The sequence below is a fragment of the Sciurus vulgaris genome (assembly GCF_902686455.1).
Source record: "Sciurus vulgaris genome assembly, chromosome: 4".
Classification (NCBI taxonomy): domain Eukaryota; kingdom Metazoa; phylum Chordata; class Mammalia; order Rodentia; family Sciuridae; genus Sciurus; species Sciurus vulgaris.
The window spans coordinates 84514351-84537278 of NC_136464.1; the positions used below are offsets into that span (position 1 = coordinate 84514351).

Here is a 22928-nt window from a genome sequence, read left to right on the forward strand (position 1 = left end):
AAGAACAAATGAAGGAAAATGTGTACAAAACCCTTCATATGATTGACAGTACTGATCTTGGAAAGTACTGTTTTCTTTTCCATCCTTTCTGATGTGAATAACTGTAGTATCCTCTTTATTTTTAATTGCTCTGCGATTATTTATTTATTGAGTTAGTTGTAGATGGACACAATGCCTTTATTTTGTTCATTTATTTACATGTGATGCTGAGGATTGAACCCAGTGCTTCACACAAGCTAGGCAAGTGCTCTACCATTAAGTTACAACCCCAACCATTGTAGTATCCTTTTCAGAGAGAGACAGTGATAAGAAGAAGGGAAATGAATGATTCAGGTGTGTAGTGAAGTTTTAATATTGTTTCTCAGTGTTTTTTTTTTTTTTTTTTTTTTTTTTAATAGATGTTTAAGCCTGGCACTGTGGCACAACCAGTAATTCCAGCAACTAGGGAGGCTGAGGTAGGAGGATTGCAAGTTAAAAGCCATTTAGTGAAGCCCTGAGAAACTTAGCTAGATCTATCTCAAAATAAAAAATGGAATAGAATGGGGATGTGGCTTAAAGGTTAAATGCCACTGGGTTCAATCCCTAGTACCAAATGTGTGTGTGTATATGTATACATGTTCTTATGTGTATATATATATATATAAAATATATATATAATATATGTACATATGTATATATATTTAAAAATAAAAGTTATATTTTCTTCAAATACATTTACATAGTTTAATATATTACATATATTAAAGTACACATATATGCACATGTGTGCTTTAATATAAAATGTGATTTTGATAAATATATAGTTGTTTACAAAGTTTTATGTACATAGAAAATTGACATTTTTGTTTTCACCAATCAGACGACCGGTACTGAGGTTATAAGAACCCTGGTGTCTTATAATTAAGAAAATTGTGAAATCAGTATGGGATTTTCCAGTGACATTCTTTAATCTGTGTTTAATTTTTAAATCTCCCATGTATTCTCAAATCGTTCCTGTTTGGTTCATTTAGGTGGAATTTCCCATGTTAATATTTTTCTATTCATTGCCTGGGAAACAGCCATCCTAATCATGCTATATCTTGAATCGACCACTAGAGGGAACCAAATGCCCAGTGAGTGAGGTCAACCTAAGAAAAAAGTGAACAGTGGGTGTTGATCAGAGACCAACACTCAGAAGTTATTGGTAGCATATTTCAGATTTATTAAAAAACACATAGGTAACAAGTCAGAGATTTGGCTAGGAATGATTTAGAAAGAAACTGAAGGCATTTTCCACAAAACATTCACAGTTGTGTGCTAGAGACAGAGGGGAAGTGTTTTAGAAGCATTTGCGGTGAACAATGGACGGTCCGGCTTCGTCATACTCCTGTTTGCTGATCCACATCTGCTGGAAGGTGGATAGAGAAGCCAGGATGGAGCCCCCGATCCAGACAGAGTACTTGCGCTCGGGAGGGGCAATAATCTGTGTGTCAGGATGAAAAAGAAAGGGCATTAGTGTCATCAGGCAGCACCCGGGTTTTCTATCATGACCCGCGTTTTAAGGACTTGGCTGCTGTTTCCTATAACGTATTGACAATTAGATGGCAGGATAGTGAAGAGACCATGTATTGAGAGACTCCTCTCTGAACCCATTTGTTTTTCTGGTTTCCTTCATGCAATCTGTTCCAAACCACCCATAGCTTCTCTATCACATTGTTTAGTAAGCCGAAAGTTGACCCCCAGTCCAATGACCACCATGTAAGCCCTGACAAACAAGTCCTCTGATTTCCATGAACTGTGCTTCAGAGCTCATCATGACACACATAACACGTGCTGCTGTAGAAACAAACAGTGGCATCTTCAAAGAAGTTTTTATTGTGCCAGAACTTATTATTCAAATCTTTACCCACCTAAGTCCACTGCTGCTTTCTGAAATTCTCTGCTATAAAGGGACTCAGGGTCCAGAGTCCCCATTTGGGAGGAATAATTCCCTGGAATGGGTCCCCATTAAGCTGCACTGGTTAGGTTTTCCCATAGCACAATAGGCCAGACATGGAAGGGCATGGTCATGTTTCTTAAGTAAATGAATGGTTTAGGAGCAGAGAGTTGTGAATCACACCAGGAGTCTTGTTCACCTGTCGCAACTCAAATAGCTAGAACTGAGCAACTCCAAATTCTACTCCAGACTGGGATTCTTGGATAGAAATGAACGCTTTGACCAACAGGCAAGGTGTTTCTGAAACTGCAGTTAAAGGATTAACTTTCTTTTTTCCCTTAAGCTCTGGTTGAGCATTTATTTTAAAATTCAGATAACTGACATATAAGCCCTAAGTACCAAGCACTATGCTAGACATTTTACATGCATTAGCTCATTTAATTCTCATTACCATCTTGAAAAATAAACAGTAAATTGCTTCCATATTATATATGAGGAAACAGAGGCTGAGAGGGGTGCAAGTAACTGGTCACAACCAGTATAGTGCAAATGGCACAGTGTCAGTCCCAATATTCAAACCTGGGTTCTCCTAGTTGTGAATTTTTTTTTTTAAAGAAATAAATTCCCCCCACATCCCAGGGAATAGTTTTAGATATTCAGAAAAGTTGCAAAGACAGTACAGAGAGTTCCCACAGATCCCTCACCTGGTTTTGTTCTTCCCTATTGTGTCATCTTAGGGTCTCCAGTTTTTAAATGATCTTTAAACTCTCTTGCCATGTAGGGGGTCAAAGTTTCACATTCATTTCTCTTCAAGAAGTCAGTCTGGAGAACCAGGGATTGCACAACTCTCCCTATAACCTCTCTCTGTTCAGCCCCCACCCCCATTGGGTGGGCACTGAAGTGTGCTCAGCAGCCACTCTTCCCACTATGGGAGTAAGAGGTTGTGGGCTGATCCTGTAGACATCCGAGGAACACAAGCCTTTCAGAAAAACCTCTCTTCTCCCAACTTGAAGTCTTTTAGCACAGGACTTCCCAGAGGCTAGAGTAGACAGAGAAAAAGAGCATGTGTGTTGAAGTCTAGCTTGTTCTCTTATGTTGGCTGCAAACCCTTTGCAAAAAAGAGAAGGGAGTGCAAATAACAGAGAACTTGTCTGACTGTTTGCATGTGTGTGAACTGCACTAGAATTGCCAGGTTTCCTGCTTCCTATGACATGGGTCAGAGGGTCTCAGCATGGCCTTCTGATTTCAGAGAGTGTTAAGAGCCTCTGAGGAGTCACCAGTCAGGGAACACTTCCTTCTAAAGGAATGATCACCATTTAATCTCCAAGTTCCCTTGCTTGGAACTCAAAGCTCAAACCATTGAGGGATCTGGGTGGCCCAGGGACTGAGCCCGGTCATGCCAGAGTCATCCTGTGCTTTTGAGCCACCTGTATCAAAAGATGTTTCAGATAGAGAGATGAAGAAAGAACTCTAATTCCTGGCCACGGGTGGTCACATTTAGCTGTGAAAGAATTTGAGTGAATAAATCTACAGGGTTTAAACTGCTTCAGAAATGTCTGGTTCATCTATAGTTTTAAAAAATGCTCTACACACTATTTTTGTGATGAGGAAAAACAACAAAATATATGTTCTAAATAGAAACAGGCATGTGGGAAGCAACATGGACCTTAATGGCAGCTGCAGAAAGGCTGATAAACAAGCAGAAGTATAGAACAAATTTTGCATAAAATAATGTAGTTTGTCTTATGAACTGGATTGACTTTTACCAAGTATAAAACATGGAATTTTACCCACTGCCTGATCCTGAAACCCCTGAGTGCATGTAACCAGGATATGGCCTCAGAAGAATCTTTCTCATCTGGTTATGGGACTGACACCCCTGGTGGTACAGCCTGGGGAACAGTACCTTGATCTTCATAGTGCTGGGTGCCAGGGCTGTGATCTCCTTTTGCATCCGGTCGGCAATGCCTGGATACATGGTGGTGCCCCCCGAGAGAACATTGTTAGCGTAGAGGTCCTTCCTGATGTCAATGTCACATTTCATGATGCTATTGTAGGTTGTTTCATGTATGCCAGCAGACTCCATTCCTGGAAAAGAAACACAAGCCATGGTCCTTGAGTGGGGGACAACACCCAGGTTAGATGGCAAGACCTGACTTGAGCACTTGGATGATCTTACCCTGGATGAGAGTAGGCAGGTGTAATAATCTAGAAGTAACTTTTCTGAAGAGTCTTGTTATGCTCCATGTCCTTCTGCCTCTATCTAATGGGGTAGCTTGGCTCCCTCCATGGTGGAGCTACAACATGCTAGTACCAACTTTCAAATAGATGCTCTACTATATGTGATTTAGGTAAGCGGCAAAGCCTTCAGATTCCCTGTACAAGGTCCTACCCTAGCCAATGTCACAGCCATTGCTCAGAACTCACCCATCTCTCTGGAGCTACTGCCTCCTACCCCCACTCAAGACTAAATGGGACTGAATCATCAGAAAAGTGTTGCATTCTATTTGGACAAAGTCTCATTTTTCTTCAATCTTGATAAATTCTTGTCAGAATTTTTGTTGTTGTTGTTAATTTCTGATGTGGGCCTTTTGGAAAAACCTTCAGGTGGCTCTTCACCTTTTGCAATACTGTGATTTAATACTAATAATAGTACTAGCACCTAATTATTAATTACTTATGATACCTAAACAGTCTTCATTTATACATGAGGACACTGAGGCTTGGGGAGGTTAAGTGACTTTCCCAAGCTCATGAAATAAGAACAAAGTCTCAAATCCACAGTCTCCACTCCCAGAGTCTGCCTCTACAAAAACCTATGCCACCCCAACTCTCATGATTGTGAGGAGTGTGACTTAAAATAAAACCTCCCCAAGTCAATGCTTGTTCATTTCTCTCTCCCCACACTGTTCCCAAAGACCTAGCATGCAGCATATCCTCCCTGACCATCTCACTGGCTCCTAAGCACAGATTTAAGACTTTTGGCTTGATCTCAACATAGTGTCTTCCTAGGAAGAATACTCCTTTTCTGGGCTGCTTCTGCCTTCTCATCTTGGAAACATGACACTTCTTTTCCCTGTTTTAGGAATGCTTTTGGTCTTGGGCCCCTGACATGCAGAAGGGCTTTGGTAGCCAAGGGCTGCTGGTTGCAGGAAAACAGGCTGACTCCCCTTCCTGGGAAAGGGTTTTTTTTTGTTGCCTACCAATGAAGGATGGCTGGAAGAGCGTCTCTGGGCAGCGGAAGCGTTCATTGCCAATGGTGATCACCTGCCCATCAGGCAGCTCATAGCTCTTCTCAAGTGAGGAGGAGGATGCTGCAGTGGCCATCTCATTTTCAAAGTCCAAAGCTACATAGCACAGCTTCTCCTTGATGTCTCGGACAATCTCACGTTCAGCTGTCAAACACATGCAGATGTTATAGCACACATTAGGGTTTACACAGGTGCTAAAGATCTACCTGCTCCACTTCAGTCTTATGCAGAATCAGCTTTTCAGGGGACCCAAGATTTTTGCTGCCTGTCCCAGATAGATCATAGCTCAAATGTGGCACATTTGTGGCACATTTGCCACTTTCCAGAAAGAAGTAGGTGCTGACTCAGTACCAGTTCGGTCCTGAAGGCTCCAGTAGTGTGTGTGGAAGAAGACATGGGAGAAATGGGTAGAGAGGTACCTTTCAGACTACTGTGCTCTGAAGTTCTAAGCTATTGATTACATAGAAGTCCCTGGGAACCTGTGGGGAGCAGGAATGGAACTAATTCAACTTCACACTGCAAAACGAGACTTTAACATCGCCAGGGTTCAAACTGGGTGCCTGCAACACACCTCAGGCACATCCAAAAACCAGTACATGTGTGGACAGTGCTAAATTGGTGAGGGCCATATAGTCAGCTAGAGTGCACACTGTCCCCATGTTTCTAGCAATGTCTGACAGTGCCCTCTTGTGGAAAGAGTATGTGACACCAGCTTCCACAGACCTGCCTGGTCTGTTAATAATAGCTAACACTGAATGCTTACTCTGTGCTAGGTATTCCACATGGATTATTTTATGTCACACTCATCACAATCACAAAAGTTGGGATTTATGTTTTTCTCCATTTGGCAGATAAAGAGACTATGGTTTAGCAAGGTTGGTTAACTTGTCCAAAGTCACATAGTTAGTGGGTAGAAAATGGATTTAAGTTGTTTAGAGTTTCCAAAGATTGTCAAACACCACACCATTTTATCTTCATATTCTACATACTCTTTTCTATTTGATAATGGGGGACATTTTAAAATGTTCAAATATTATAACTCTGGCTCAAAGAAATTCACCAAACTAGTGGTATAATCATTTAGCAATTCCACATAGCCAATGAAACTGTGCTTTGCTTTGTGCACCTAGTCAGGCCATGCCATCAGCTAGTCTCCATCCCATCATCTCCCTGGATAGTCACAGTGACCCTATAAGTTCCCCTCAACAACACACTGCCCTACACCGTCTTGCTTTTATCTTCTGCAGGCCTCACCAGTAGTCACAAAGGAATAGCCACGCTCAGTCAGGATCTTCATGAGGTAGTCGGTGAGATCTCGGCCAGCCAAGTCCAGACGCATGATGGCATGGGGCAGAGCGTAGCCCTCATAGATGGGTACATTGTGGGTAACCCCATCTCCAGAGTCCAGCACAATGCCTGGGGGACAATGGGCATGATAAAGGTCACTGCAGCATGTGGTGGGCAGTCACTTACTGGTCTAGTAAAAGGAGGTTTTGGGAAGGGGAATTTATAAGCCTTTTATTTGAAAGGAAGAAAGAGGGTATTTGATAGAAGAGGGAGGGTGGTTCAAAGCTTGGAAAAAATGAAAAAAAGAAGATGGAAACCATAGAGAAATTCCTGCTAGAAATAAGAAGTCCAGGGATTATCTTGAAAAGGTGAGAAGGGCTGAGATCAATCCTGCCAATTCTGACTCAACCCTTGTCTGTCATAAACCACGTTTACAACCATCAAATCACATAACGCATGCTGTATTCATCTGATCAAGGCAACCTACCAGTTGTACGTCCAGAGGCGTAGAGGGACAGTACTGCCTGAATAGCCACATACATGGCTGGAACATTGAAGGTCTCAAACATAATCTGCAAAGCAATCCAAAGAGCTAAGTTAGTGATGCTGCCAGTCTTACAAAGAATGTTCCTCCATGATGAATGCAGATGGAACTGTCTGGTTCTGGGCAGAGGAGACCAAGGTAAAGAAGAGTCAAGGCAGTCTTGGTCACTCGAAAAGAAGAAATGAAGGCAGGAATGGAAAGACTGTCAATCAGTGACCTGATGGGCAAGGGTGGAGGCAGCGTGCTCACAAGACTTGGCCAGGAGAAAGAGGGTCTAACTTGTGGCTCTGACCCTGGCCCTTCCTTGAATGTGACCTGGGAAAATTCACCAAATTGACAGTTGACTGATGTGGCTTCATTCCAGGTTTCTAACTGTAAATAGAAGAAGGGTTTAGACTAGATGAGCTCTCAGTTCATACAGAATAGACAGTTTAACTGTACTAAAGCTAAAAGAAAAAGAAAGGAACATTGAGGTTTTGATTTCTCTGGCATAAAGAAAGCGGTCTTTCAGGCACACACCTGCAATCCCAGTGGCTCGGGAGGCTGAGGCAGGAGGATCAAAGCCAGCCTCACCAACTCAGTGAGACCCCAAGCAACTCAGCAGAACCTTGTCTCTAAATAAAATAATAATAATAATAATAATAATAATAAGTGCTGGGGATATGGCTTAGTGGTTAAGTGCCCCTGGGTCCAATCTTGGGTACAAAAACAGAAAAACAGTAAGAGGCCTTTTAAACTTGAGGGTTTTCAAAGTCTGATCTCAGGCTGGTTGGAAGTACCCCTGATTGTGTGAATCTGTTTCCATTTCGTCCATTCTCCTTTTTAATATAGTTTGGGGGTGGTCAACCTTCACCTTGGAATGTGGCCACTCTGGCTGCAGTGAGACGGCTCTGCCTCGTGACAGAAAGGAACTGCACTGGAGTAACAAAGGACCACACAATGAATGCCAGTGCCCCAACTTCAGCAGCTCACAAGAACCAGGCCACTCATGCATCAGAAGATGTCAATAGGTCTTCATTTCTCCATCTATACGTCCTTCCCTGGTCTGTGATTCAGAATGCCTGGCATTTGCTAAAGAGCCATAATTCTTAATCATTTATCTGCCTTCACGACATTTGGAGAAAAGTAACTGTCATCAAAACAATAGCCTGTGCTAGGTGGAGTGATTCCCAGACCTGCTGAGGCTCTTCTGTGGAGAACTTCAGGGGTATTGGTGTGAGCACCAAGAGCTCTTCTAGAAAGGTTCCTGCAGCATTTACATGCCATTCTCCAAGGCAGAGCCCATGAATCAACTCCAGGCTCTGCCTCTCCCAGCTGTGTGCTCTTAGGGAAATCACTTAATGTATCTGAGTCTTGATTTCTTCAATCAATTAATCAGGCTAATAATTGCTGTTTCATGTTGTTAGGATTTAAAGAGATAGTGCATGTAAAATACATGGTCCTGTGCTTGACTACAGAAAGAGCCAAATTGACATTAGATGTTGTGACTTAATAACTCATTCAAACCAGAAACTTTCTGTGGCTAGTGAACTGGATGGTCTTCTGCTGTAAGGTCTTGAGCTTCAACAGGTAACAATAATAACTACTATAACTATTCGTTTCATGTTCAGTTACCATGATACACATTTATCATTTGGATCATTAGCCTTCACATCAATCATTTGAAAATTAATAGTGCTAATATTATTCCCAATTAGTTAGGCTCTGAAAAATTAAGTGAGTTTTTTTACGTAACTGATAAGTGACACATTCATTTTCAAGCCTAGATCTATCCTACTATATATCATGCTGCATTTTGAAATGACTTCTTCATAGAAGTTATGACCTAATCATGCCCCTTCTTAATTACGTATTCTAAATTTCCTGTTGTTCTTGGAAGAAAAAAGGCCTATTCTGCACTAAATATGTGAGTGCCATCAAGATGTTCCTGTTCTTTGGAATGCTCTAGCTCCTGGAAAATGATCAATCTGTTGTGGACTGCCAGTTGGGGTCTTCTCTCTGCTGTTCTGTGTGGCTATGTTCTAATAAGACTTTCCCCAAACCCAAAAGTCCTAGATGCTGAAGCCATTATTTACCTGGGTCATTTTCTCCCGGTTTGCCTTGGGGTTCAGGGGTGCTTCAGTGAGCAGGGTTGGATGCTCTTCAGGGGCAACACGAAGCTCATTGTAGAAGGAGTGGTGCCATATCTAGCAAGCAGGGGAGACAGAAGAGAAACACAATAATGTGATGTTGTAGGGCAGTACAGAACCCGAAAAGGGACCAGAATGAAACGAGCTAGATTAAACCAGGGCCAAGTCAAATGCCACAAGTCCTCATTATGTGCCCACATTTGTGCAGACACAGAGACTTAGTTCAAAAAGTGTTAGAACCCTGTGCAAGGATTCACATCAAAACCCCAGGCCCAAGTCTATGAGACTGGGTGGTAGAGTATCAAGGGTACAGACTCTACAGCCAAATTGGGATTCAAATCTCAGCTCAGCCACTTTGCAGTTAGAGAGCTTAGCAAGTTTTTAACCTTTCTCAGCTCCAGTCTCACGACTGGGAATATAGGGATGAGAATAATTAGAATGCACCTGATCAGATCTTTCTGTGAATTAAGTAAGATAACCCTAGAGTTACTAGTCTGCCCAATGCCTAGACCAGAGGAAATATTATTATTCACTGTATCTTCTTCATCTTCTTCCATTTTAGTTACTAAAATTTTAATTTAGTAAATAAAAGAACAAGTGAATGCATACATGAATAAACAAATGAGGCTGACATATAAACCTAATTGTCACTTTAAATGCTTTTAGAGAAATTGCTCTTTGCTGTGTGCGTGCAGAAAAGAACAAGTCTGCCTCCTGCTTCCCTCTGCCTCTCTGCCCTCTAGGCTGGCAGAAACTGGCCTCTTGTTGGCAGAATCTGGGTCTTCCATTCAGGGACAGGCATTCTGCCTTCAGGTACTTCTATAAAAAGTCTCATGCCATTTTATATAGAGTGTGTTTTGTGAATATATTTTGGGTAAAAGTACATTTACTTTATGGTTTAGAGTCCTCTTTAAAATGCCTGGATGCCAAAAGGAACACACCATTATAAAAGGGGCCACATGAATTAATTTTTAAAAGCATGAAATTTCTCTACCAGCACCAGGAATACAAGATTCATCTAGAATACAGATAAAACAAAGTAAGGACTGATAGTGAAAGTTTATAAATTAACAAAAGCAAGATTGACTTTAAAGGTATTTCGTTCCAGTTTCCTTGGCTTTGAAATTATGGGTTTCTAGAAAGGAAAAGAGACGCTTGACATTTATGCTTCTTTGATGGAGTAAAGCAAAGAAGGGGTAGGGCTGCACATGGTGGTTTAGGAACCTTGAAACTGATCACACTGAGTAAGGACTGGCGGATATCTGCTCCTGAACTCTCCACCCTCATCCCACCAAACAGATGTTCAATTTGATAAACACACTCCTCTTTAAAATGTGACTGGGGAAGGGGGAAGCAAGAGAGTGCTTAAGAAACCTTTCCAGTCTGATTGTGTACTGAAAGCTTCTTTTAAAAACTGCCAATCCATCCCTCCTTCCATCCTTCCAGAATATTCTTTGGATTTAAATGTTAGAAATAAACACCTTTTTTTCATACCAGCAATCTCTCTCCAGGAGTATTCATTCTAAATGCTGTCAGTGCCACAGAGAAACTTCTAAAAAACACTTTCCCACTGATAATAGTGTCTTTTCCTCAATGCAAACTGCCATCTTTCCAAAACCAGAATCTTAAACAAGATGAACCAATCAATGGGCAACTTTTGTAGAGAGAGACAGGTTTAGGTGTTATTACTGATGAAGTCTAGAAACAATATGTGTTTTTATTTAAAATTGATAAATGTATATGTGAGTATGTATATCAAAGTGTGTTTAGTAAGCCAATAGATAAATAAAATGCCAGAGGTTCTGGCTCGAATGTATTTTACTGTACTTTTAAATTACATTTTTCTTCCGTTCTTTCTTTTTCTTTTTTTTTTTAGGTATCAGGGGTGGCGGTGGAACCCAGGGTCTCACACATGGTAAGTATGTGCTTTCTCACTGAGCTGTATTCCCAGTCCTCTGCATTTAATATTTTTGTCACTTCCTTATAATTTCTTATGCTTATTCTTTGATCACTTGCATTTCTTTAAAATGCCTAACAACAAATATAAAAATCTTAGAATTCAACTTTTCTCTCTATTAACTCTTTTAAAAGAGTTTTGGAGATAAGGCCTTACTTAATGCAATGCAGAGAGATCATCCTTTAAATCTTAAAACTTTTGTCAGCAATGAGTGTGCTTCAATATGTGGAGGAGTGTTGAAGAACGTACCAAATCCACAACATCACAGTCCCTTTTTTCAACAGTAAAAACTACAATGCTTTTTATTTAAACTCTTGGGGTGAGTTAAAGAAAAGCTTTTAAGAATGGGCTGGTAAAGGCTCCTCTCAGAGTTTCAACTCCTTTTTAGCTGAGTTGCACTGACAGGGAGGGCCACACAGCCTCTGAGGAGAGTGACAGGGAGGGTCATTCCCCAGACCAGTGTTCATGCAATGCTTGTCCTAGTAGGGTGGTCCAGATGACATGAGTAATAGACTCTCATTTCCTACCACTAACAAAGGGCTGCTCTAAGTTACAAAATTCCTCCCCTCTAATTTGTTTATAAACTTTGGTAAGCAAGGAATTTTTTTTTAAAGAAGTATTTCAATGTTATTTTTTCCTAGTAATAATCTAGAATAAACATTAGCAAATAAAAGTGCAACTGAGAAATATGAGCCAGTTATTTTCCCTAGAAGTAGCATATTGTTTTGAATCAGGGACAATGGGAATTATGCAAGCTGGGGGCTCAACCTGGAGCAAACTTCCTGGTACCTTTTCCATGTCGTCCCAGTTGGTGATGATGCCATGTTCTATCGGGTACTTTAAGGTCAGGATTCCTCTTTTGCTCTGTGCTTCATCACCCACGTAGCTGTCTTTTTGTCCCATTCCCACCATCACTCCCTAAAAAGGTTCAACACAGGACAGTCAGTTTAAACCTCCCAAAACTTGCAAATTGGTTGCAACCAACTCACAAAGGGTTAAAGCAGTGAGACAGGAAGTTCTCTTTTAGTAGCAATACTATGAGTCATTGTCACTTTGCTTCTAAGCAACACTCCTTAGTTGACTAGAAACAGAACTGAACCAGCCTTTAAGTAACAGGGGATGCTGTGTGAGTGGAAACTTTACACTATGATTTGTTTTTCTATGTTTCTTGATGAGATCTGTTAGGAAAGAGAACATGTCTTTTTTGCTCGCCATTGCAGCAGACTGCTATTAACTATCATAGCAATCAAATATTATAATTGCCTGAACCACTTAGCTGCGTTTTTCTAAATCATTAAGGTGATGTTTTAAAAAATTCCCATTAATGGATTTTAAATTGCACTGGAGTGAATATTTTAGAATTGCAAAACAGCTATGGCTGCTATTGATCATACAACATTTGTTTTGTGCAAAATATCTCCATTATACAGAATTCAATAAAGAGACATTTCATTCATCAGAAGAGGCTTCTGTGACTTATTCTTGTGAATATATGCCAAATGGAGAGCTGTAAACATCAAGCAGATGGGTTCAATACACAAAACTCATTTTGGATGTAAGGTATAATTTCTGAGATGAAACCACCCAGTTTTTACAAAATGACTGCCACCAATATTTTGTTTATAGGTAATATGTTAAATTACCTAGTGACTGTGAAGATATAGTTCACAGACAACCGACATGATATAAAATGACATTTGATATCCATATTGCTTTCATCTAACACCTAGCTTTCTGAAGTTGAGTGACTTGGGTCTTTATTTTAGTTTCTTTCCAAAGAGTAGTTATGGTATACACAAGTATGGTATACACATAAGTATTTATGATGGTGATGATGATGACAATGATATTTAGACAAAAAATACATATTTAGATAACAAGAACATACAGACTTTATATTTGATAGACACCCACCAAACAATCTATCTATATTATATATGAAATGGGCATTTACTCCTGGACAAGGATCACTAAATCTATCTATCTGTCTGTCTATCCATCCATCCATCCATCCATCCATCCATCCACCTATCACTCTGTATATTTTTGTGCCACTGGAGCTAGATCCCAGGGCCTTGCACATGTTAGGCAAGCACTCTACTGCTGAGTTACATTCTCAGCCCATCACAAATATATTTTTAACAAGGTCACATAACTGCTGGGCAGAGAGCAACAGACAATTTGTAGATACACATGGGCATAGAGGGGCCTTGCTGCTCTACTTAGAATTTTGCTCACCTGATGTCTGGGACGTCCCACAATAGATGGGAAAACAGCCCTGGGAGCATCATCCCCAGCAAAGCCAGCCTTACAGAGCCCAGAACCATTGTCACACACCAGGGCAGTGCTGTCCTCTTCTTCACACATGGCTGGAACTGATTCGCAGGGTTCTACAGAAAACAGGGAAGAAGCAGTCTCAGGTGTAAAACAACAGTTCTCAAGCACTCACCTGACTGCTTCCATCTCCAGAGTGGGTTTGGGTCCCTACTATTTTGACTAATCTAACACACAACCTTTACCTTGAAGTACTTTCATTAGGCTTCAAGGTTTTGGTAAGCTGAAATCCTGACTTCCATGTTTGTACCACTGACCCTCAACACAATGACTGGCACATCACATGTTCTTACCAGCACTTTAAAGATAGGCTTGTGAATGCATGAACACACTGTTGAGCACAGAAGGGAACTCCAGCCTCTGAGACTCAATCTTCACAGGGACACATCTCTTACTATAAGGAAACACTTAGCATTTTCTGTATCAACTCAAACACATTTTTCTAGATATGTTGTTCTTTTCAATTTTTTTTTCCCAAAAAGGAAGATTCTGAGAGATGAGCAGCATATGAAATTTTGGAAATGTTTAACTGCTTAAGTGTTCAGTTAACATAAATGTTCAAAAGAATGGTCATTTTTTGAATCCTGAGGATTTTTACTTGACCCTCAGAGAAATATTAAAATAAATCAAGACTTTCTAAGAAGGTACTTGAAATTTTAGGGGCTGCAATTATTCTTCACTGACAAAAGTTGCCTTTAAGTTAAAACTCCAACAAGCAAGGGTGAGTCTACTGACTTACATTTCATGTAGTAGAATATTTGCTGTCATTAAACAAGATAAGTAAAAAGAATCTGACAGAATATTCTTACCCAAGAATAAAAGTTTAGAGAAAGTAACATTGTGTTATCTCATAAAAATGTATTTTGTCAATAAATATTACACATATTTACTAAGATATCAACTGGGTTTATTTGTAGTGGTGGGTTTTGTAGGAATTTGTAACTATCTTCCCTGAGTACTGTCATATTCTTGAATTTTATAAATTCATTTGGTTATAAAACAATATTTTAAATAGCCCACCTTAAGTTTGGATTCTTTGATGATGTTTGAAAGGCCAAAGCAGAGGTATCAATACAAATGTGTGAAATTGAAGGCCTATTAGTGGATGTTTTCATTCAGTACTCTCATTTTTACAAGTGAGAAACCGCAGGGAGGTGATTTGTTCAGGGCACAAACAGTATTGAGGCAAAGCTCAGCCAGATACCAGGTGCCTATTGGCCACCTTGTCCTCTCAATCCAAGAGTCCTTTCATTTTCCAAACAGAATTAAAGAGAAATACTCCGTAAAAAGAAGTACTGTCAGAGTTCTCTGCCTGGCACTGATGCCATTGAGATCTCAGTTACGATTTCAAATTGAGCAAGATTCTTCTTTTGTTTATATTTTGTTTTGTTTTGTAGTGCTGGGATTCAAATTCAAGGCCTTGCCTTGTGCATGCTAGGCAAATGCTCAACCACTAAGCCACATCCAGTCCAGATTCTTCTTTTAAATTGGTGAACTTATTGTTACTCCAGACCTTCGTATAAATGGAAATTCTGTTAAGGAAATTTCTGGAAAGGAGGAAAAGAAAATAACTCTTAAAGTGGGAGTTTTGCTACATCATTCCCACAAAATCAAGGTTGTATCATTTCAAATGGCCAGAAATTCCAGAGCAGAGCTCCATGTTGCAGAGTTCCTTTGCAAAGAACATACACCTCAACTGAGATGACATATTTTAAGAACAAGGCTTTTGGTATTATCTTCAACTGACAAGAAAATTCAGGCTCAGGACACAGAAGTGAACTGTTTAAGATCCCAAGACTGGTATACTGAGGACTCTTGAAATTACATAGTGACCATGACTGCTGGGATTTGCCTACAGACTCCACCACTCAAAAGTTGTGCGATTTAGTGAGTTATTCACCATCTTGAAATCAGAGTCTTCTAAACTATAAAACAGCAATAATATTGGTAGGTAGTGCAAGAGCTTGTATGAAGACTACATTTTAAAAGAAATATTTAAAATAATCAATTGTGGCATACACATTATAATTCCTCCAAAAATGTTAGTTGCATCATCATCATCATTATTATCTATCATCATTATCCTGATATTTTTGTTTCTATCTTTGCTTTCTTTTCACACAACTAAAGATTAGGATGAAAATCTTCAATGTTTGGATTCCACTTGTAAACAATGGAAAATGGGACTTATAAATAGCTCGTTCTTTTCCTTTTTTCTTTTCCCTCACTTTCCTTCCCTTTCCAGACACTGGTTCTATTTGACCTCCTTCCTAACAGATTAAGACACGTTCAAACACAGGTAAGAACTATAAGGGAGATGCAACAGAAGAAGCTCTGAGCCCAGGCATTTGTCAGTGGCAGCCAGCAGCAGGGAATCATCAGGCAAGCTGTGGGTGTGTTAAGCCTGTTCTCCAAATGGACAGTAACAGCTGATCACAGGATAAAATATTTGAAATTAGGATACTCTCTGAAAATGGGAAGGTATATTCCAAATAACCTTTTTGTTGGGCAGGGATGGTTTGGGGAAAGTGTTTGACTATACTCAGAAAATGTAGGCTAATCCCATGGCATTAGCAAGAATGCAGGAAAACAAAACAAAACAAAACAAAACAAAAACAAAAACAACAACTCAAAATTCAGTAAATATCTTTATATTTGGTGACAAATGTTCAGGAAGAATTTTAGAATCTCCAAAAGGAGCACTGTCATTTGTAAGAAGTCTGTGTCCCCAGAGAGAGCCGATTTGATGGTTTACAAACAACTCTTATCAAACCTGCACTGAACAGCTTGGTTTGGAGCAAAGCATTTCCTAATTAGGTAAAACATGCTCACTCCAATGTCTGCTTTTGGAACTGCACCCGGGTCAGGGGGGTTGCTCCAACCAAGTACAGTGCATCTGGTGCCAAAAATGAGTAGTTAGTTACACAGGCTGGGGGGAAGAGGGTGTTGGCGAAGAAGTGGGGAATGGTACTGTTCCCAGCTCCTTGGTCTCGAAACGCAAACCATATTTAGTCATGAGTCACAAACGGAAGGAAAATCTCAGCGTGAAAACTGCCGTTCTGGTTGAAGCTGCCAAACTCTGATTTACAGCGAGGAAGTTCAGTCTAGGGGAGCAGGGCTGGCTTCACAGTCACACTAGCCTCACCAGGCTGGGGAGAACTTGAGGTTGAGAGAAATGCAAACTAGACCTCCCTCTTCTGGGACACACACAGCTGTCAAATGCAAGTTCTGCTCCCTCCTTCTCTTTGCAGAGAAAAATTTAATTTGGTTGCTTGCTGTGTTCTGCTGCAAATGACCAATGATGCAGATCCTAACGAGTAAGTTCACAGATACACTCAAGAGATACTCATTTCCAACATAAAACACTCCTAATTACATCTGGGGGAACCTATAAGCAATCCATGAATTCAGTCAAAATCAGATTACCCTCTGTTCACCTCTAAAATCTACTTCCAATCATATCAGCTGCACCCAAAATATAGTCCAGTGAAAAATTCACACCAAATCTGAACCATTAAAAAGTCCCAGAGTTTCCACTGTCTAAATATAAATAAATGTGTAATTTACTATAACATGTTGCAAAATCTGAACTGTTGGTTTTACAGGTGATATGAATGAATAAAACTTCATTCCATCTTCCTCTCTACCTCCTCTACCACCCAACCTGCATTCAGACCTTGTCTCTGATGTTAAACCATGAGAGCTAAAAGTTATAATCATTTTAGTAGTACAAACTTCATTCAAAAATATCAGATTGCATGAACCTACTCACAATCCTGCAAATAACGTCTGATTATATTGGGTAATGAAAGAGCCACTGGAATCTCTCTAAGTCACATCCCTGGGCAAGGTACCACTTACCCTGATGGTGCTTGGCTAGGCTTCTCCACTCTGAGTGGGTGGTGTCCAGGGAAGCTGAACACTGAAGTGTTATATAGCCCCTTGGTCTGCTCCCCTCCCACTTGCTTCCCAAACAAGGAGCAAAGACAGACTGGAGCCCATCGTTCAGTCTAACACAACCATATAGGGACCTCAGCACAAAACTCTCTCATCTGGGTGGCTGGAGGCTGGAGTCTCTTCCACTGCATTCCACTGCTCTGCTTGTGAAATGGGAGGCAGTTCAGCTGCCCATGGGAGATAAACAGTTCAAGTCTTCAGAACAACTGCTGAAGTGCCCAGAGACACTGGGCTAGTATTATAGGGCAGATGTAGGCACAGTTTGCACATTCCTCAGGAGATGCCAGCCTGCTGTCTGACTGGCCTTTCAGATGACTTCCTGGGGATCTAAGAACTGAAGAGGGCTGCCTCTGACTGGCAGGAATCTTTTAAAACTCTCCTGTAAAGGAGGCTTGCAACAAAGAAAGCTATGACCTCAGTTGCAATAGATACGTAGAGAGAGTCATGACTTCATGATAGTCACCCCATGTTTACAAATGGGGTCCCTGAGTGGTGTTTAATGGAAATAAGAATTGAAGTATAGACACAGGACTAATATGCCCTATTTCAAAGATGAAATGTCAGCTTTTTATAACCATCTTTAACCTTTGGTACATGAGATATGTCTATTAATTTGTCACTGAGTAATTTAGCAGCATGATAAGGAGACCCTGTTACAAAATTAGTTGGAGGGAAAAGAGAAGGTTCAGAGGAAGCCTCCTCCTCTTTGCCCATGAACTCTTTTGATAGGAATAGAGATCAGGGAACCCCAATTATTTCTCAAAAACATTAGCTGTCATTCTCAAGCATCAGTGAATAGATTCAATGGCTTTACTTTTCTCTACTTCCCTTCTCCAAGCCCAGGTTCTAACTCAATTCATAATAGAAATATTTTCGGTGGATACCATGAGTATTTCTGGACTGTTGACATGTGAGAAAAGTTCCAGAATGAAAGGCTTTAGTTTACATCTGTGCTCAGCTATTCACTCATATTATTATGTATAATCTGCTTAATTTGTTGTAGACATATATGTACGGACATATTTATCTTTGAAGAATTACACTATTGGTCATTAGAATTTTTTGGTGGTGGGAGGGATGGAGGATTAAACCCAGGGATACTTTACCACTGAGCTACATCCCCAGTCCTTTTTGTTTTTTTGGTTTGAGACAGGGTCTCACCAAGTTGCTAAGGGCCTTGTTAAATTGCCCAGGTTGGCCTCAAACTTGTACTCCTCCTTCCTCAGTCTTCCAAATTGCTGGCGTTATAGGCATGCAACACCACACCCAGCCATCATTATAAAAACCTAATTAGCTTAATACAGAATATCTCTGTATTGCTCAGTATATTGTGAATTGTGCCTCATTTCTACCAACTATAAAATATTTGCTTGCCTGTTCAAATATGAAGAGTTGGGCATTTGGAATTAATCCAACAGTTTTCATTACAAGGGGTCTTGTGAAGCAAAAATTCCATATTTTCTTGATAGAGTAAAAGTAGGATCCCCTCTCCTATCATTTCTGTCATGCAGTGTCTGTTTCATCCCTGGTAACTTTATGAAATGACTTCCTTTAAATATCAAACAGAAGAATCTTGATGATCACCCATATGATTCCTGTATCATTTATTCTTTGATAATAGTAGCATACATCCATAATTCCGATAGGAATCAGACTATGATGACATAAAAAGACATAATAAAAGAGGACTCAAGATTAATTTTTCTTACAAGTGTTTTAAAAGAATCTTTGACACTAGCCATGGAAGACCTGTGACTAAAGATAAATTTCTGAGCATGATTAATGGTCTCATTGTTTGAGCTCAAGATTTATACTTTCACATTCAATCCAAGTCTCTTCAGTGAGAGAAAGCAGCACTGGATGAGTATGTATGTGTATGCACAAAGAAATCTCTACTCAAGTGGCCAGATATCTCTTGGTGCTGACAACCATATATCTAAGGAATTATCGAGCAATTAGAAAAACAGTAGGGTCTGGCCACTTGGTTGCAGTTCAGGGAAACTATAAAACAAATTCCAAGCTATAAGCATACATTCAAGAATGAACTCCAGACAAGTTGTTCAAATACTACACACCATCTTGTTATGTATTTAGTGATGATTCACTATAAATCCTTTGAGAACTGGAGCAAATTTTCATTCTCTTTGGAGTCCAGTCCAGAGCTGAGTAAATAGAGGGTGCTCATCTGCAAAGATGGAAATGTTCATATCAGCATCCTCTAATACAGTAACTCTAACCACATGTGACTATTGATCATTAAAATATGTGTAGGAATTGAATTTTTAAATTTTATTCTGTCTTAATTAAATTTCATTTTGAATAACTACATGTAGTTAGTGACTACTATATTAGTGAGTTTTGAATTTAGCTGCAACTGAAATTGCCTAACGTGTTTTTAAAAATCCTGTGCCCAGACTACATTCAAGACCAGTTAAAGCAGAGAATCCAGCAGAGGGCCAGTGTCTAATGTGTAACCAAAAGTCAGAAACTTCAGAACAGAATACAGAATAGGGGTTCTCCAAGCAAGGTCTATGAATTGTCTGCATCAGAATTAACAGGAGAGTGTGTTCATAATACATAAAGATGAACCCCCTCCAATACCTTCTAAGTCACAATCCCTGGGATCAATTTTTAAAAAATAAACTGATCATTTTAGATTAAAGTTTACAGAAAAGTTGAGAAGGTAGAATGGAGAGTTTTCATATACCCTACACCAGTTTCCCCTATTATTAATATCTCATATCCGTATCACACATTTGCCACAATTAATGAACCAATATTGATACATTATTAGTAATTAAAGTCAACACTTTATTGGAATTTCATTAGTTTTTACTTATTTTCCCTTTTCTTTTGCAGGTGCTCACCCAGAGTGCAACATTGCTCTTAGATCTCCTCTTAGCTAAAACAGTTTCTCAGACTTTCCTTATTTGTAATGACCTTGACAGTTTTGAGGAGTACTGGTCAGGTGTTTTATAAAACATTCCTCAATCTCGATTTGTCTGATGCTTCCCCCAAGATTAGATTGAGGTTATATTTTGAGGGGAAGAACCTAGTAAAGTGTCCTTCCCACCATTTACATCAAGGGTACAGGTTATCAAGATGACTTACCACAACTGATGTTCATCTACTCATCTGATGTTTTTCTCTGATGTAAAGTTACTCTTCCCTCATACTATCCTCCTCATATGGAAGTCAGTATGTATAGCTGCACTTAAAAAATGAGGAGTTATGCTACACCTCCTAGAGGGCAGAGTATCTATATAAATTACCTGGAATGGAATCTATTTTGGATAGAGTCCTCAATACTTCTTACCCATTACAAAGTTTGAGAAACTCTCAGATAAATAGCTAAAGGGGGCAGAATCACATGTCCAGGGACTTTTTCCAGGTTGATTCTTATCCTTTGAGTATAGACACCATGGTGAAGGGGTAGGTATCCTAGAGTTCTGTGGAGACCAACAGTCACTTATTTAGTCTGGAAACCAAATCATGGATCCTCTGGACATAAAACAGTGAGTAAATATAGAATTGTTGATATTATCACCATGGAGTGTTTTAGAATTAGAGCTCAGCATATTGGAAGAGAATAAAAAAGCCATACAAGAAGGATATATATGGTGTGATGGAGCAAGTCACAGATACTATGGGATAAAAATTGAAGAAGAGAAAAGATAGCTACACTAGTTAAAGAAATGGGTGTGCTGTGAAGGAAAGGATTCTAAGATCCATATGTAGATGTGTAGAGTACTATTATGGCTCATGACCAGAACAGGGCACTTCAGAGATATGATACCATAATCGACAATAAAAATGAAATTCACTAAGCAGTTAGCATGTAACATGCACTCACTTAGCATTTTGCATCAACTGTACTATTAATAGATCCATTTTGAAAATTAGATACCTGAGGCTGAGAAGAATTTAAGCAACTTACCCAAAGTACGACATTACTGAGTGACAGGAATAAGATTCAGAGTCAGTTCTGTATGACTTTGGACCTAAAGTTAAAGCAAAGGAGAAGATCAGCTCCTTTCTTGGAGGAATAGTGCATCCACAAAGATAGTATGTGTTGTATATGAAACAGGAAAGAAGCAACCATGATCCCACTTGGGAAGGTGGGAAAAGGAATCACCCTTATTAAAGTCACTCACTTTGGAGAAACAATAGAGGAAAGACAAGCTGAAGTTTAAACCACTAGCAAAAGTTTCAGCAGATGAACTAATAAGAGCTCATGGTATAAAAGGTAATTCATAAGCACAACTGTCACTAGAGAATTCTTAGGAGTAGAGGCAAAGCTATCTTCTCAAGGGGAAAGTATTTTATTATTTCTATGTTTATAAGACACAGAAAGTCTCTGTTTCCTGTATCCCTACTTGTCTTTGGCAAAGCTGCAGTTGGAGGCTTGTTGGTTTCTCTGGGCATGATCAGCACAGTGTTAAATTTTAATAATTTGGGAAATACCCAGGGATGTGGCAAGGATTCTGAGAGACCTGGAAGCCTGACCACACACAGCAGCAGCTCTGAGTAACTGAAAAGGTTTAGTCAGAAATGAATGCTTGTTTTAGCAACAAGTGTACTAAAATTGAAACAATAGAGATTAGTACAATTCCTGTGCAAGGATGACATGAAAATTTGTGATGTGTTTTATATACATATATATGTTACATGTTATATATATGTATACAGAGAGAACACATTTGTGGGTATATATGCATATACATATATACTTAAATATTTAAAACAAAAGGAAAGGGGGACTTCAGGGAAAAACAAGGGCTGCCTTAATGCCCTGAAGTGATGTAAGGTAGAAAATTGAATTATTTTATGTTCCTTATGAAACTATAACTAGCATTTATAGATTACATCTACAAGAACACAGATTTTGTTTACCATCACCTGGAAATATAGGTTAAGTTTCTAACGAACAACTGAATGACATGGAGGAAAGATTGCTTTGTGGTGTAATGTGTGCCATGTCCATAGATTGGTTAATAGTAAGCAAGATGTTCCAGGGCTATTACAGAAAGTACTTCTGTTCTACATGAGAATTTCCAAGATACCTTGAAGTGCCCTTTAAATCTGACTCTCTAACCTTTTGACAGTGAAGTGACACCATGCCAAGAGTCTAAATGTCACTGCTCATCTCTGTTCCTTCATCAGCATCAACTGTTACAAATATGCAACAGTCTGCTCTAAGAGTGTGAAGCTTTTATCAATCAGTCTTTTCCCAATTTACACACATCAGAGGAAAACTTAGCACTGGCAAGAGGAGAACAGCAATACAGTAAGACAAAGACCTCTGGTGCGGAGACCCATCGTTTTTGATGGTTCCACAAAGAAGCCCTTGTGACCTGGGACAAAATCTTCACACCTCTGGATCTCAATTACTCATATTATAATGAAGACTTTAGGCTAATTTGTCTCTGAGTTTTCTTAATTTTTGACATTCTACACAATCTTCCCTTTGTCCTCAGCATTTGCTCAGTAGCTGCGAGAAAGTGGTAGGTGTTACTAATAGATGAAAATCACAAGCCTTGAAATGAAGGTTTGC

At 39.6% G+C, this 22928-nt stretch overlaps 1 protein-coding gene across 1 annotated transcript; it reads right to left on the minus strand.

Annotated features, from left to right (window-relative positions):
* Positions 1-1177: 1177 nt before the first annotated feature.
* On the minus strand, positions 1178-17417 carry ACTA2 (actin alpha 2, smooth muscle). Its single transcript, XM_079138341.1, has 9 exons — positions 17279-17417; positions 13322-13473; positions 11873-12001; positions 9073-9183; positions 6941-7025; positions 6421-6582; positions 5119-5310; positions 3822-4003; positions 1178-1462 (listed from the first exon to the last, which is right to left on the minus strand). The coding sequence occupies exons 2-9, from the start codon at positions 13448-13450 to the stop codon at positions 1319-1321; spliced, it is 1134 nt and encodes a 377-aa protein (XP_078994467.1). The 5' UTR covers positions 13451-13473; positions 17279-17417; the 3' UTR covers positions 1178-1318.
* Positions 17418-22928: the final 5511 nt, after the last annotated feature.

What these genes read in the sequence shown, in the direction of transcription:
- ACTA2 (XM_079138341.1), bottom strand. Translation starts at nt 13,450, where the DNA reads ATGTGTGAAGAAGAGGACAGCACTGCCCTGGTGTGTGACAATGGTTCT. An exon ending in TGGGACGTCCCAGACATCAG is followed by an intron (nt 12,002 to 13,321) that starts GTGAGCAAAATT and finishes GAACCTTTTTAG; the next exon opens with GGAGTGATGGTGGGAATGGG. An exon ending in CTTCCAGCCATCCTTCATTG is followed by an intron (nt 4,004 to 5,118) that starts GTAGGCAACAAA and finishes TTTCTTTTCCAG; the next exon opens with GAATGGAGTCTGCTGGCATA.